The 15,247-nt window shown below is 44.9% G+C and overlaps 1 protein-coding gene across 2 annotated transcripts; it reads left to right on the plus strand.

Annotated features, from left to right (window-relative positions):
* Window positions 1–11,177: 11,177 nt before the first annotated feature.
* Window positions 11,178–15,167, plus strand: POLR2L (RNA polymerase II, I and III subunit L). 2 transcript variants are annotated; one of them, XM_064657624.1, is made up of 3 exons: window positions 11,178–11,293; window positions 11,524–11,631; window positions 14,700–15,167. In XM_064657624.1, the coding sequence occupies exons 2-3, from the start codon at window positions 11,537–11,539 to the stop codon at window positions 14,806–14,808; spliced, it is 204 nt and encodes a 67-aa protein (XP_064513694.1). In that variant the 5' UTR covers window positions 11,178–11,293; window positions 11,524–11,536; the 3' UTR covers window positions 14,809–15,167. The 2 variants fall into 2 exon arrangements, with proteins under 2 accessions (XP_064513694.1, XP_064513695.1); XM_064657625.1 differs by lacking the exon at window positions 11,178–11,293 and adding an exon at window positions 11,340–11,363.
* The last annotated feature ends 80 nt before the right edge of the window (window positions 15,168–15,247 follow it).

Consider the following 15,247-nt stretch of genomic DNA (forward strand, 5'->3'; position numbering starts at 1 on the left):
ACAAAGCCAAACCAAAGCTCAGACTGACTTTTCTACCTCCAATTTGCATTGCACTTTTTCCTCCAGGGATCTTGCATGGCTTGGTTTGGATTCCATCCCAGCTCAGTCCCAAACAGAGAGATGTCTCAAACAATTTCAATACACCAACAGATTTCATTTTAAATTTAAGTATTCAAAATTACTTTGAATGCACATTCTTGACATTTCAATGCTATTCTGGATAACCTTTTAATCCACCCAATTTTTTACAACATAGTTACAGTGTAGGGCATTTGGACTAAACTAAACCCAGAAATTTTAAACAAGACAGCATGAAAGCTCTTTGGGTGGAGTACTGCTTTCCCATGGGAAATTAAAACTTCATCACTAGCCATTCAGAATTTGGTTGTGTCAAATTCTGTCCACCATGAGCAGGACAAAGCCATGAGACAGCAGCAAAAGGAGGAGACTCCATGAGGCAAATAAGCTAGTTCTGACTTTCACCTCTTTCACTGCAGATAAGGGGACAACTAACTATCAAATGTCTTGAGAATGTGGAGCAAATATGCAACTCTACAAGTTATATAAAAGCCTGCCCAACAGAACTAGTCATGAACAGGCAGAGGCAGGGTTAATATATACACTCTGTGCAGGGGTATGCACCCATATACCTACAAGAAAATACCATTAGGAGGGGTCACCAAAACCATTTCCCTCGCTGTAACAAATAATTTAGGCAGCAGTAAAGGATAGCTGGCTCTTTCACAGCAGCACTTCCCTTCAGAATCGGTACTGTGCATGGTAAATGGAGCTTCCATTACCAAAAGCCACAGGGTGCAAAAGCAGTCTGACTTTGGATGAATCCTTACTAGGACTGAACCTGCACAGGTAAACTGAGTGCATAAGGAAAGAACCCTAGGGGGGGAGGAAAAAAAGCCAGAAAACAAGGCTTATTAAACTGTAAATGCTTTCATACAGAAAATTGTGTGTGTTATTACACTGGCCAAAACAATGGTCCAGAACTGGTTCTACTGTCATAATACAGTACAAAAGAACCTGAAACCAATATTGTCTACCAATGGCTCATCATGTGTCCCATGAATTAAGGGCTTGGCAATAACCCAGCAGCCACAAGGCTTATGACAGCTTTCTCAGGAACTTATGAGAATTTGACTTTTTTCCAATAAGTCCCTTAGGCTCCCTGAGGAATCCTCAAACAGCTTTTCAAGCCCTAGGAGTCAGGCCAGTCGACAGAAAAAAGAAGATACCCAAAAGGCACTACAATGACAATCCCGCAGCAGAGCAGGAATGCAGGCAAGCAATAAAACTGATGCTAAACAGATCCACAATAAACTGGTCCTAAACATAATGTGAACAGTAGGGCACTGCCAAAATGAAATGGTCATTTACTGACAGAGAAAGGAAAGAAATATAAAACCTGAATAGAACAGTAAGAGATCACAGACTACTTTCAGAAAGCCTACCACTGCATCTAGATGAAGGTATCTCCTCTTCTGAGTGTAACTCTTTGTATCCTCACCTCTTGCACGGGAGCAGGATGTTCTGGGCAGTTCTTGCTTTCTGCTATAAAGGCATTCTATTGTCCTTTATTATCATTATTCTTCCAGTAAAAAATTCTTTTGTGTGACAAAAAAGTCCTAGTCATTCCAGAGTCCCCTTCTCCAGATGTCCTGATTCTCTGACAAAGGCAGAATGCCCTAACAACACTAGCAGTACAGGCAGAGCAGCACAGCCCCAGCCCACTACCACCATGACTGAAGTTAAGAATGCTGAAAAAAGCGCATCATGCTGACACTTCTCTACAGAAGCAATAGCTCTTCTGTGCTCCAAAACCCCTTCTTCAATCCATAAAGTGGCTGCATATGTGCTGGGGGGAAAGCCATTCTTTCACCCACATACCATTTTGTTCTGCAGAATAGAAGGGAAAGTGCATTTGTTCAGCATGTATTTTAAGAAGATCAATTAACCTAAGTCCACATACTGGGGATGTAGCTCAACAGAGAAGCAGAAAAACACTTCTTTGCAGAAATGCAAATACACCCAAACACACCTCCGGCCCTGGTGCAGACGGGTGGCATCCTTTGTGTAACACTGCCCATGGCCAACATTCACCCACATTACAGATAAACCACTGCACAATTCAGTTCTTACAGAGCTAAACAGAATTCACAAACACATTCATCTTCAGAGGCTTCTCAATACAAACAGAAAAAGCTATCTTTCTCAGAATACAGGCACTTGTTTCATATTAAGATTTTAGCTTCCCTAGTAAAAATGGCAAATGTCATAAATCAAGAAAAGAAGTGAAGCAGTTTGACAAGGTCATACAGGGGGCCTTGAGGAAATGGCCCTGGCTGGAGGGACATCCCAGGAAAGAGAATCCACATCCATGCTCTCAACATGCCACTTCTCAGGCCAGGTGGATGCAAGGGTGAAATGTGGAAAGATGTCTTTGTTTATGCCTACTTGGAAGAGAGCAAATTTAAGGAACCAGAATAATTTGGGGGCATCCTCAAAATACTCAGCATATCCTAAAGGAGAGGGGAAAAGCGCTCTCCAAATAGCTTTGGGGAAAGCACAGGTATATACAGTTAAGTACCATTTTTATATCAGGTAAGATTTTTAGGTTTGAAGGCAAGCTGCAAACAAAACTGCAACCTTGATCTCCCTGTTCTTTTTACTTAAGGCCAAAAATGAATGCAAAACCGCAACCAAACCCACCAGGTCCCTGGGCACAGCTCAAGCAGCCTATTGTTCCAGGAGGACTTATCAATCACTACAGATAACCCTCTCTGAGCACGTCACATGATTGAAGGCTTTCCTTTATTATGCCCTCACACCACGACCAAGCGAAGCAGCAGCAGCGGTATCAGATCAGACAAAGGAAGGGCTGCCCTTCAAAACACACTCCTGAATAACTGCTCCCCGAGGTGCACCGTGTGTGGTTTTGCTGTGCGCAGCGGGAATGCGAGAGTAACCACGCCACGCCACGTGTGCCATCACTTACCGGGTTTAAAGAGGCAACACACCCGAAAACAACCAGGAAATTCAGAAGTCAAGCCAGCCGGTCTTGTAATCTCAAGTTTCTTAAAACTTCTAGACTACTTAACACCCAGTATGCTGCAACATTCCCAAATATTATACACATGCTGAATAGTGTTGAACTGCTGGGTATAGGCAAGAGACGACGGAAAACTCAGCGAAAGCGAGCTCTCCGCAGCTCAGTCCCAGCTCCACCATGCTGTGCTTCACCACTGTGCAGCCCTCAGGGCTTCTCTGCAGCAAGCTGCAGACTCTCCCTCAGGCCTGGGGCTAACACACCCCACCGTTTCCCAACCCCCTGCTACTCCAATGCCACTGTGTTGTGATTAAAATACTGGAACCAGTTCTTGAATAAAAAAGAAATTCACCTGCAAGCAAAACAACTTCAAAATCCATATTCATAAAGAATGTTTGAGGAATGTAAAGGCTTCTCTCCTTTACTCACCAAAACATAACAGTCCTCGGTCTTTCATATAAAACATGCCACAGTTTCTCTCTTTCCTGCAGCGCAGTCACTGTGCCTGTGTCTATCACTGTATTACCTCAATATTTTTTTCAAAAAGCACTTCTCTAACAAAAAGGAATTCACTCGTACAAAGCAAACTGTATTGCTTCTGCAAAATTTCATTTGAGACTCCACAGCTAAAGTGCAGGACCCCTACGGTTACCAGTTCTGCAGTGTGATATCTTCAGCATCCCTTGTGAGATGAAGCATGTCACCTTAATGCATGCTTAAGGTAAGAGAACGACCAGGCTGATTGGCTTCATCACCCTAAGGACACAGAGACTGACATACTTAATCTGATGAGAGACACTAAAGCACTGCCTCTTAATATTTTATGAAACATTTGGCTGGTTTTAATTTTAAAAACAGCAGCTCAATAAACAAAGCAATGGAGCATTCCCTGTGGATGGCACTATGAGAGGTGCACAGCAGCCCACTCAGCTGAGTGATGATACCCAATGTATCCTCCTCCTCACATCCATGCTGGAAGGCCCATACACTGGGAGGGCTCAGGTTCTGCACACCAAGGACTTTTTCAGAAATGATTGTCTTTCCCCAGAATGCAGCACACAGCAGCTCTGGGGGTGGTTTAGGACATCCAGCTTCCATCTAGCACCTTAATCTGGAAACCACAGGCTGACATGCCCAAGATGAGCAAATTGTTTTAATATGAAAAACTGCATTTTCTTCACTACTTGCTCAGTTCTGGAACACGACAAGATACAGACTTGCATGAAACCTAAAATGCAAGCATCCCACTGTATTGCTACCACACACTTGCTTTAAGACTACCTGCTTCCTTAAGTAGCCACTACTGGCCACTTAAAAAGATAAGATATTCAGCAAGATGGATCCTTGCTCCTACTTATAATAACCACCTTCTATTCCCACTCCCATGAAGACTTGCAAGGTGCAAGACCGGTCAGAAGAAAAAGCCCAAGCATCAAGTTTGAATACAGACATAAGGACCCCCAATGGCTCAAAGGATAGCCTTCAGCAGAGCCTGCTCTTTAATTCTGTGCTCCAAATACATCCATCATCACTTATGAAAGCCTCGCCAATAAGACTTAAAACCTAAGTTAGAAATGCCCCCATTTCATTTCACTGAAGTTCAGAAACTCATAGATAGCCAGCTCCTACAAGAGGGATGACTTGCTACAGTCTCATTAAATGGAGATATATCCTGATGAGAGAGGACCTGTGTGTACACCCACAGGAAGAAGTTCCCAGCCAAAGACAGGAAGCACATCAGAGACAAAAGCACATCCATGAGCTCAATGGGAATACACAGTCCTCTCACCATGGGAGACCACCACCTTGGGGCTCCTCCCTTCAAGCATTAATAATTGACAAGTCTTGGCCTCACCTCAACTTCACAGTCCTTTCTTTACTCTGGAAAGAAAGATTCTGCAGAAATTAAAAGCATTATTCCAAGAAAGGGGATTATTTTGTCATCTGAGGACACTTGCATGGAAGAGCAGAGCTGATGGGCAGTCTTGTGATCTTTCTGATTAAAATGCTGCCTCGGGACATTACTCTCCCCCTCCAACATGAAACAGTCAATTAGCTTGTGATATATATTCATGTAATAAAGGCTTTTTCTTATAAAATATGTCAATCCAAGACTGGTTATACTTTTACCTTGAAGTGACCTTACTAAGAAGAAACATGACAATTAAAACCAGTCTTAAACTAGTTAAACACTGGCATCTGAGGTAGCAGCAAAGTGAGGTAGTAGACAGGTGTGTTTTTCAATCCCATCTCAGTGCTTTAAAATAAATAAATAAAAAAGGAAGGGGTAAGGGGGCTTCATTTCCATGAAGAGCTATCTTAACCTTTCATTATTAATTTTATGTATATATATACATATACACACACAACTACCCTTACCTGCTACCTACAGCAACCTCTACAGATACTACAGCATATTAAACCAAATAGAGCAAAATTCTGTTCACAGCATCAGACACAATGGTGTCAGATGACCACCAATGGACAATTCCCAGACCAGTCTCTTACACCACATAAAAAAAGTCATTACTGAAACAAGAACAACCTTTGTGGACCATCCATCCCTAGCCAGACCACCCCCCCAGCTTTGACTTTTAAGCACAACCAGGATGATCACAGATGGTTCAGCTGTGCTTCTCCACAGCAATGCCCTGCCCCCAAGGGCCCACTGAATAGCACTAACATACACAAGAAGCGGGGACAGCTCCATAAGTCTTAGACACTTACCCAACGCCACCACTCCTCCCAGCTCGTTAGCAGGAGCAATTGGTAAATATGCCGCAGAGCTCATTAAAGATAGCTTAATGAATACCCCGTATGCTGTCAGAGTCCCGAGTCCAGAGCACCATCCCAGCATCCTAATTCCTGTCCAGTAAAGCGAAGCATAGTCTCTGCCCCACAAAAATAACAAGATAAAGTCTCTGCCTTCTTCTCAAGTAGTAGGCAGTGATCTCTACGCCTAACACTAGGACACCTTAAACTGTTTTACGGAAAAACATTTGCATTTTTGGATGCATCTATGGGACTTCCTGATACACTCTATTTAGCAGAGACATCTGTTACTCAATATATATATTTCATCTAAATCCCACCCTCTGAATCATTTCCATCAGTTGTCACTAATGAAGCTTTGTGTGCAAAACCAAGTGCATTCTGCCCCCATTAGGAAGCCAATTACGGCAGGAAAAACAAGCAATTAACAAGGTGCAAAATAAACATCTTGCCACCTGCCTTTTAATAGCAACCCCACTTCAAACAAGTCACAGTCTCAGCACAGCTTTCAAAATTGGCAACTGATATTATATATGTATTTATGCAGCAGCTGTTCTTCATTGCAATAAATATTACAGGCTTACCAGATAAGGTCAGCATATTTAAAAAAACATATAGCAAGTATTAAAACCTGCTTTGAGGCCCCGAATGTTGCTTTTAATGAAATCAGCAGCATCAGGCGTGTCTGGTATTACAGTGAAGCTGCAGTCACATCCCCAGCTTAGAGAGATTTCTCCTCATTTCTACTTGCTTAGCAGCTTCTCTATTTGTTTCACTAAATCCAGGGGCCCAAGCAGCTATTACACAGCGTGCAGGGCAACTAATAATGCAAAGCTCTACAGAGTAGATGAGTCTTTCTTCTTTCCCTCATCTCTTCCTCTCCTTGGCTTTCTCCACCTCCCTAGCATCACATCACTAAATCCAATTGCATTGTGGAGCTAGGGGGACACTGCAACCCACTCAAAAAAAAAAATCAAGGCAAACCCAAATCCAGATTCAGCTTACTCTTTGCTCCTTAAGCCTTCATGCTTTAGAAGGGAAAGGAGGGAAATCCTTCCAAAGTCACACTAGCTAGCTCCAGAGGGAGCCACTTTTCTTTCCCTTTTGTGGAACAGGATGAATGTCACACTTCTGAGTAGTTAACCAAGACTAAAGAAAGCCCAAGAGTAAATCTGCAGGATTTAATAACCTTGCAAGTGGAAAATGTGCCTGAGAAAAGAGCAGCCAAGCTTCATCTTACATATTTGTTTGTTTTTCAATCTTCGCCTCTGCTCTGGCTCTCTAGAGCTACATATTTGTTAAGCTTTCCATGTCACGTTTCAGTTCCTGACTAATGTCCAATTTAAGCACTCATTTCAAGATTCATTCAAGTCTTTTTGTCTTAAAGTTCTTCCCTCTCTGGCTCTGTTGAGATATGAGGAGTAAAACACTGAATATGGTACTTTTGCAACCACCTACGGGATTCTGGGGTATTAGCTGGAGATGGAGTGAAAACAGATCCTTCTCTAAATGACCACAGGAAGTAATAGGAAACAGAGCTTTTAACTCCAAACAGGGCCAACAAGGCTACCCACAGTTTTATAGGAGATTGCAAGTCATGATCAATAGTAACTAAACAATCCTTCAGTGAAAAGTTCTTCTAAGAAGCCCTGAATTTAAACAACTATTCACTACCCTTGAATACAACTGCTACCTAACTGGCAAGTCAGATCCCAATGACCCATGTCTTCAGTTCTGGTGATTATCTACAAGTATGCAGAATAAGCAAAGTCAGAAGAAGGGGAATACTGACAGAAGGTGAAAAGTAGTGAAAGGTGAAAGTTTTCCAAACTCATAAGGATGCACACCTAAACTTGACTTACTGCAACCTACAAAGTAAAAAAAATTCTCAGCCACTGGCTTCTCACGCTACCAGTACAAGTGCAGAGATCCCACAACTCTTTCCTACAGCCATAATTACAGAGACAAGGTCACAAAAGACACAATCTGCCAACGTGAGCTGCACGAGGTCATATGGCCACTCTAGCTATAAAAGTATTTTAAGAGTAGTTCAGTCAGTCAGGTCACTTAACTGACTTTATTTTTGTCTGTTTTTCAAACAAGCAGCAATATTTTCCCTTACAGTTTGTGTGTGGGAGAACAGGAAGCAGGATCTACCCCTTAGTCACCAGCCTAGTATTTCAGCACGCATCCCTAACAGTGCCATGGAGTGGTCATGTCTCGCTGTATTTTGTAGGTCTAAATCCACCAAAAATGCCAAGAAGAAGCCTCAGCCCAACAGTGACGGTGGGACAGAGCATTGACAGCTTTCAGAAGTTGTTCAGATCACAGGAAGTCCTGCCCTGCATTAACCAAGAAGTGGGATGTATTATCTGCAAAGCCCCACAACAAAGCTTCATGTGACAGAAGCTGCTCCAGCTGCACATCAGAAAGGCAGCCCACAGTTCTCAAGCTTACTTCAACTTGATTAGTTCTAGGGCAGTCTCTTCCACTTAATGCTGAAAAGAGCCCCAATGTGTTTCCTGACCAGAAGGCTGCCTGAAGACCCCAAGAACCAGCAGTTTGGTAACTGTTGCTTGTTGAAGATAGCAAGAGACCAGAAATGTGACAAGAACTTACTGTGAGAAAGCCTTGTAGTTCTAGGATTAGTTCTAGGACATAGGACTCCAATTTTTCTTCCAAGGACACTTAAAGAGATCTAATTCTCCAACTCTTCCAGCCCTCTTCAGAAAGATGCTTGAAGATACCAAATTTGACTAAATACTAAACTTCAACAGGTGAGTGTCAACAGTACCCAGCTCACCTGAACAAGAGTTGAAAGGTGACAATGCCACAGCTGGCTCACACTGCAGAGTTCCCCTAATCAGTGTGAGCTACAGGCAATTAATAACCGACTGATTCCAAATAGTCACGTGCACACTCCCCCCGTGCCGTCTCATCTCTTTTAAACAGACTTCTGTGGTTTGGCAAATGGTCATATTAAGTAGAGGATACATGAAGTTAAGCAGAGAATGTTCTCAGTATGCAGCAGTCTCTGCAGGTCATAGATCATAAAAATCCTTACAATTCCTAGGATCAAAGAAGCTACAGCCATAAAATACTATTAGTTCGCTAAGTCCATCACCCAGCCAAAGCAGGTTATCCAGAAAAGATGTGACAAAGTTATAGCATATGAATAAGCTGAGTAAATTTTTATTTGAAAAAAAGACAGTAAGCAAAGTCATATACATGAACTAGGTCTGAAAGTTAAAATTTAGTTTTGTTTCTAAGAAATAAGCAAGCACATTTCTACAAGGCAGCTATAACATGCTAACCTACATCTAATGATGTGGCTTTGCCATGAAACCCCGGCGACAGCCCTTCTTTCTCACTCTCAATTGCAAATTTCCATCTCCAAACACAAATGCTTTTCACCACACAGTTCAGTAAGAAAATTACTTTGGAGCCCTAGTGCTGAAAATGCATAAAAGCACAATCTTCAAATTCTCAGCACCCCCCCCCCAAAAAAAAAGAAATCAAAGGAGAAAAAGAAAAGACACAGTTTGGCTCCCGCTGGCCTACAATAACAATAATGATAATAATCTAGAGGTTGCAGGAGGTTCGTCTACACTCCATGCCAAGTCAATTTGCTCCATTCACAACTGTGTATAATTGTCCCTGGGACTGCAAAAATTACTGTCTTTTCACTCGCAACAGTATTGTAAAAATGCTTTCAAACAACCACAAACCCTTATTTGTTAAAACAAAACTATTTGCTCTTTTACGGTTCATGTTAGGTCTGGCATTTCTATGCAGAGGGTCAATAATCCAGTCGTTCAAAAAATAGTCACGAAAGACGTATTAACATAAGCTGTGCATTAAGACACATTTATATGCCTGACAGTAATGGCTCTGCGCTGTGCACTGTATCAACTCACACATACTTTAGCAGGAAAATAAAACACTTCGGAAGAATTTCTGCTCTCCCAAGGACAATTAGCATAACACTAATGCTGAAACAAGAGAGCAATAAGGACTGACAGAGGCATGCTTCATCCCAGTCTCCAGAACAGTAGTGCCTGTCCCTAAAGTTTGCACCCATCACAGCATGCTTCCCTCTGCTAAGCGCACACAGCCCGTGCCTAATGCTTCCCCAATCCTTAGATTAACGAAACACAAGTAAGCAGTTTCGAGATGCATTATCCTCTGCTACCAAACCTCCCCGGCGCGGGGTGCCCAAGGGGATCGGCCGCGTTGCCCGCAGCCAGGCTTCGCCTCCCGAGCCCAGGGAGCTTCCCTGGCTCTCGGACAGCAGCGGAAGGCTCCTGTGGGTGCGGACTGTGCCCGCGGCGCTGCCCCGCACAGCCGGCGGTGCCCCGGGGGCAGCGCACGACGCTGCGGAGCCGCTCCGCGCGTATTCCAGCCGCGCACGGGTCACGGCAGGGCGGAGCAGCACCGCGAGTTAACGGGACGGCGCCGAGTCCCATCTGGCCCCGGAGTTTGAAAACTCTCGGCAAACCCGCAGCCACCACAGCGCCCACAACTTGGCCGGGGCTGGAGGGCGCGAGTGCCTCCAGAGGGACACCGCCTGTCCGGGCTGCGGGAGCCGTGGAACAGCCACAACCCCGGGAGCGGGAGCCGGAGCGGGCTGTGCCGCCGCCTCCCGCCCGAGGGAGCCCCGACACCGCGGGGAAACGGCCCCGAGAAAGCCCCAAAACCGCGGGGAAATAGCCCCGAGCGGCCGCGGCGCCGCTCCGACAGCGTCGCAACACAGCGACCACGGCGGGTCCCACGGGCCCCTCTCTCCCTGCCCCTGCCCGCCTCCCCTCAGCCGGGGTCGGACCGGCTCTGCAGCCGCGGGGACACCGCGGTGGAGCGGCGGGGGGGCTGCGCGGGGCACCCCGGCTCCGTCCAGCAGCCCTGCCCGCCGGTATCCCCCCCCCTCCACCAGGATGCCGGGGCCGCCGGGATGCCCACCTACCTACCCTTCCGACGGGAATGCCCTGAACGCCGGGATACCCACTCACCGTTCCGCCGGACAGGGCTCGCGGGTGCCGTGCCGCAGCAGCCACCAGTTGCGCTTCCAGCCCGGGACGGCTGCAGTACCTCAGGCAGGACGGGATGCGAAGTCTCACCGCCACCGCAGCCTTTCTCGCAACGCAACAAGTGGCGCGGGGCGGGGGCGGCGCGGGGGCGGTGGCGGAGCGGCCGCTCAGCGCTCGGGGCGCCCCGGCTGCCACTCACCGCGCCGCGCGCCCGGCGCCGCCGCGACACCGCCCCCCCGCGCGCGAGCGCGCCAGCGCCGTCTCTTGGGCAGCCGGGGACGCCGTACCCTGGGCCGATACCATCGGGTATCGCTAGGGGGGGAGCCGGGCCGCTCTACCCGCCCGCCCGCCGTGCCGGCCCGCCCGGCGGCGGCAAAGTTCTCCCCGCGTGTCGCGGTGGTAGCGCTCCGGCGGCCATCGGGAGCGGAGGAGCCGCGCGGTGGGAAGCGTTCGGAAGGGCCGGGGGTTTCCCGGGAATGACCGGGCGGGATCGGGGGATCTGCGGGCGGGTGGGAGGGAAGGACGGGCCGCTCTCCTCCGGGGAGCCCTCGGTTCCGGGCTCGTCCGGCCGCCCCCGGGCCTGTGCGTACCCGGCCCTGCCCGCGGTGTGTCCGAGCGCGGTGTGCGGGCGCCGGGCGGGAGTTTGATGCCGTGTTTGTGTCCTCACAGCTGCAGCGCAGAAATGATCATCCCGGTCAGGTGCTTCACGTGCGGCAAAATAGTCGGGAACAAGTGGGAAGCCTACCTTGGCCTTCTGCAGGCGGAATACACGGAAGGGTGGGTGTTTGTCGGTGTGTTCTTTGACTCACGCTTTAGGTACGATTGTACAGTGCATAAGATCACAGAATTGTGTCCTCTGGAGATCATCTGGTCCAACTCCGCTGCCAAGGCAGGGTCAGATGCGTTAAGTGCACGATCGTGGCATTACAGAGTAGCTGTAGAGAGGCTGAAAACCACAGGTATACATTTAACTGAGGCTATTTACCCAGAGCTTAGAAATCGCAATAGGCAAGAAAGTACTAGTTTCCCCACTGAATCTTTCAGGGCAGTAGTACGGAAGTTGCCAAGTCACAGCCTTTGTACCCAAAACATTCTCAGATGTGTAATTCCGTGCTGCTTGTTTCTTCCCTTCCCCTTCCATACACTCCGCTCTGACACCAACGTGGTGGTGGTTTTTAAAGGGAGAGAAAAGAACAAGTTACAAATGCGAGAAATAACTAGCGCTGTTGACAAAGTGTACCCCTTTTAGGTTTTTTTTTTTAGAAACATTTCATATTGGCTACCCGGAATTGCTGACCTTATTTATAAGCGCTGGTTTGCTGGGGGAAGGGGAAGCTCTAAGTACCTGATCGATAGTCCTAAGGTTTCTGTTTTAAGAAGTCCGTCCGTGTTTTGTGTAGCCAGAGTTGACTGTTAATAGTTCCAGGAGGGTCTAACTATAGTCAGACTACCTCAGAAGCAGTGAGAAGGAAATTCTTGAGAAATACTTATGTTGTCATCGAGTTTAAGTATGAAGAAAAAGAAAAAAAATCCATGGATGTTGGCTATTCAAAGGAGTGAAAATGAAGTTAGAAATTACATTGAAATTGTTAAGTAGAAAGTAGTATTTGCTTTGCATTCAAATGGTTACAGATCCTAATAGTTCATACAGGTAAGTCCATTTAAAAAACTATGGGAAGAACATGTATCAGCAACAAGCACTACCTTTTCTCTAAAGTAAAACTGAAAACATTCCTATGGTATGTGATACTATTTTGTCAAGGAAAGCTTTGCTTTTTGAGTCTCATCTAAACTGCTAGAAAGTTGTGGTTATTCGCTGTGCTTATTCTTTGATGTGCAGTTTGCACGGGAAGGATATCCTGTCCCCCCACCATTTATCAGCTCCATTAAAAACTGTCCACTGAAAATCTTTTTCTAAATCTCATTATTTTTGTCAGCAGCCTTTTTACAGAGCATTTACATCTCAGAACTTGTCAAATGTAGCAGAGTAGAATTTTGCAGCTGCTGAATGAAAGGTATCTGTAAAGTTCCTACAAATTTTTTATTCTTTCATTTACGGAGTTAAAAAAATTACAATAGTTCAGAGTCCTAATCGTTTTTCACTAATACTGAAATTTATCAGAGCTATTCTGATAGTACTTCTGACTTATTGTCTAGGCATTGCATTTTAATATTTTCCCTGTCTTCATTATTTCTCTGCTTTTGTACAGGACAGGAAGTTGTATATTGTCATTGACAAATGCTCACTTGAAAACAATTGCTGCGGTCACTCATGTGATTCTGTGGTGCTTGTTCAAACTCATACAGTTAGGGTATTGTAAGAAGCAGCATTTTCAGATATCAAACAGTTGAAATCTTCCAGAGCAGTATTGGAATCAATGGTGGCTTAAGAAATGGATGGAAAAAATGGAAAAACTTGTCTAACAAATTAGTAGTTAAAAAAGACACCCACAACTTCCTGTTTGTCCCTTAAAAGTGTTCTTTTTTTCACAAGTCTTCGGAAGCTGGAGGAAAAGGGAAATACAACTAAAGTTGTCTTGGTTAAAATGTATAGGATGACTTCTGGAATTCTGATTAATGTTGGTGTTTTTCATCTCTATTAACTGCATGTAGAAGTTCAGAACTTCCCAGATAGCTCTTAAAACTTAAATGTCAACAGACATCAGATGCTTTTGTTCTCAAGTGTTTTGTAAAGTTTAGATATCATGTGATGTTATTTATAAGCATTCTTTTGAAAAAACCCACAGTGTTCATATACTTCTCTTAAACAACTTTTGCGGGTGCTAGTCCTAAAATGAACAGCCCTATTTATGCCCCTGAAGAACTGTGGATAGGCACAGTATCAGCAGGGACTAACTGATACCAGAGAAGTTGCTGCAGTTTGACTCCTGCATTAAAGACTGTACTGCTTGAGGCCAAACAACCTCTTTCTAGCTTATCCAGAGGCCTCCTTTCAGCCATTTGTATTTTAGAAAAGTATCCATCAGCTTCTTCCTACAGGAGAATTACAGGTTTTGGGAAATTACATTTCTTTTAAGCAAATGCATTATTATTGCACTGCATTGTGTCAGTCTAAAGACCTGAGATCAGTCATATGTCATGAATGTCAAAATCTGAAGTAGTACCAGACTGGCTTTATGTTAATAGATTGGAGTTAAAAGAGCTTGGGTGTTGTCACTTATCTTTAAGAGGTCTGATAGCGATAGCCATGGAAGACACGTGCAGTGGTTCAGGCTAGGGTGACTCACACATCCTCTACCCAATGATAAGAATCTGGAGCAGTCACTTAGAAGGAATTAAGTGGAAAGCCTGTAAAACACAGATTTCTTGTTGATGAGCCAGCAGGTACTTATTTGTGGGGAGCAGGTTGTATAACTGAATGCTGCCTTGTATGGGAACTGGAAAGGAATTTAGCCTTTCTCAGAATTAGAATCCTTGTGTGGGGGAGTTTGCATTTTGAGTTATTTTAGTTTCTGTATATCTCACCTTTTTAGCGTGGCCTAGATTACAAATTTATCTTGTGAAATAGGCAAGTATCATGCTCAGTTTACAGAAACAGGTTGTAACAGTGCCCTCTGAAAGTTCAATTGTTGTGTCAGCTGGACACCATCTTTGGCAGCAGGTCATGTGCTGTGGCAGGGCAGAGAACAGGCAGACACCCTGTGGACAGTAAATGGAAAAGAACATTAACAGCACATGCTGAATTTCTGTGTCTTACTTTGAACTGCAAACAAATTTTCCTTTATGACTGAGCTCAAAGTAATCAGTGCGTTGCTTAGGAAACGCTTACAAGTGGTTCTGACTCACTTCATCCATTATTTTTTTTAATTGTTGTTCATTGATAGAGATGCCCTGGATGCCCTTGGTTTGAAGAGATACTGCTGCCGCAGAATGCTCCTTGCCCATGTGGATCTGATTGAGAAGCTTTTGAATTATGCACCCCTGGAGAAATAAGATAGAAAAAGTACTATGCTGCCAGCCATGTGGAACGGTATCTCCAATTCTAAACTTGAAACTGGACTTCAGGCAGTAAAGGATGAAAGCCAACTGTAGTGCAACCATCGAGAGATGTTTATCTTCTGGATAAAATACTGCCCTGAGCCACTAGCGTCTTTCAAGGAAACAAAGGAAAGATGAAGTCCACTTAACCGAGATTTGGAGATTAAAAGTTTGGATGCTTCTTTTTAAATCCGTGTTTGGAGTTGTTTTGTGAACTTTTAGATGCTTCTGCCAGTAAAAATAAATGTTTTTTCCTGTAGAAAAATTATTATATTTCATTACAGTGTTGAAATAAAGGAGGTCTTACCTTGTAACCTTCATAGAGTTTCTGGATAAAGTTAAGCATACTCTTCAATGGATCTTGCCCTTTGGTCGTGCTGGTTGTTTTGAGGTG

This window comes from Pseudopipra pipra, chromosome 6, assembly GCF_036250125.1.
Source record: "Pseudopipra pipra isolate bDixPip1 chromosome 6, bDixPip1.hap1, whole genome shotgun sequence".
NCBI lineage: Eukaryota > Metazoa > Chordata > Aves > Passeriformes > Pipridae > Pseudopipra > Pseudopipra pipra.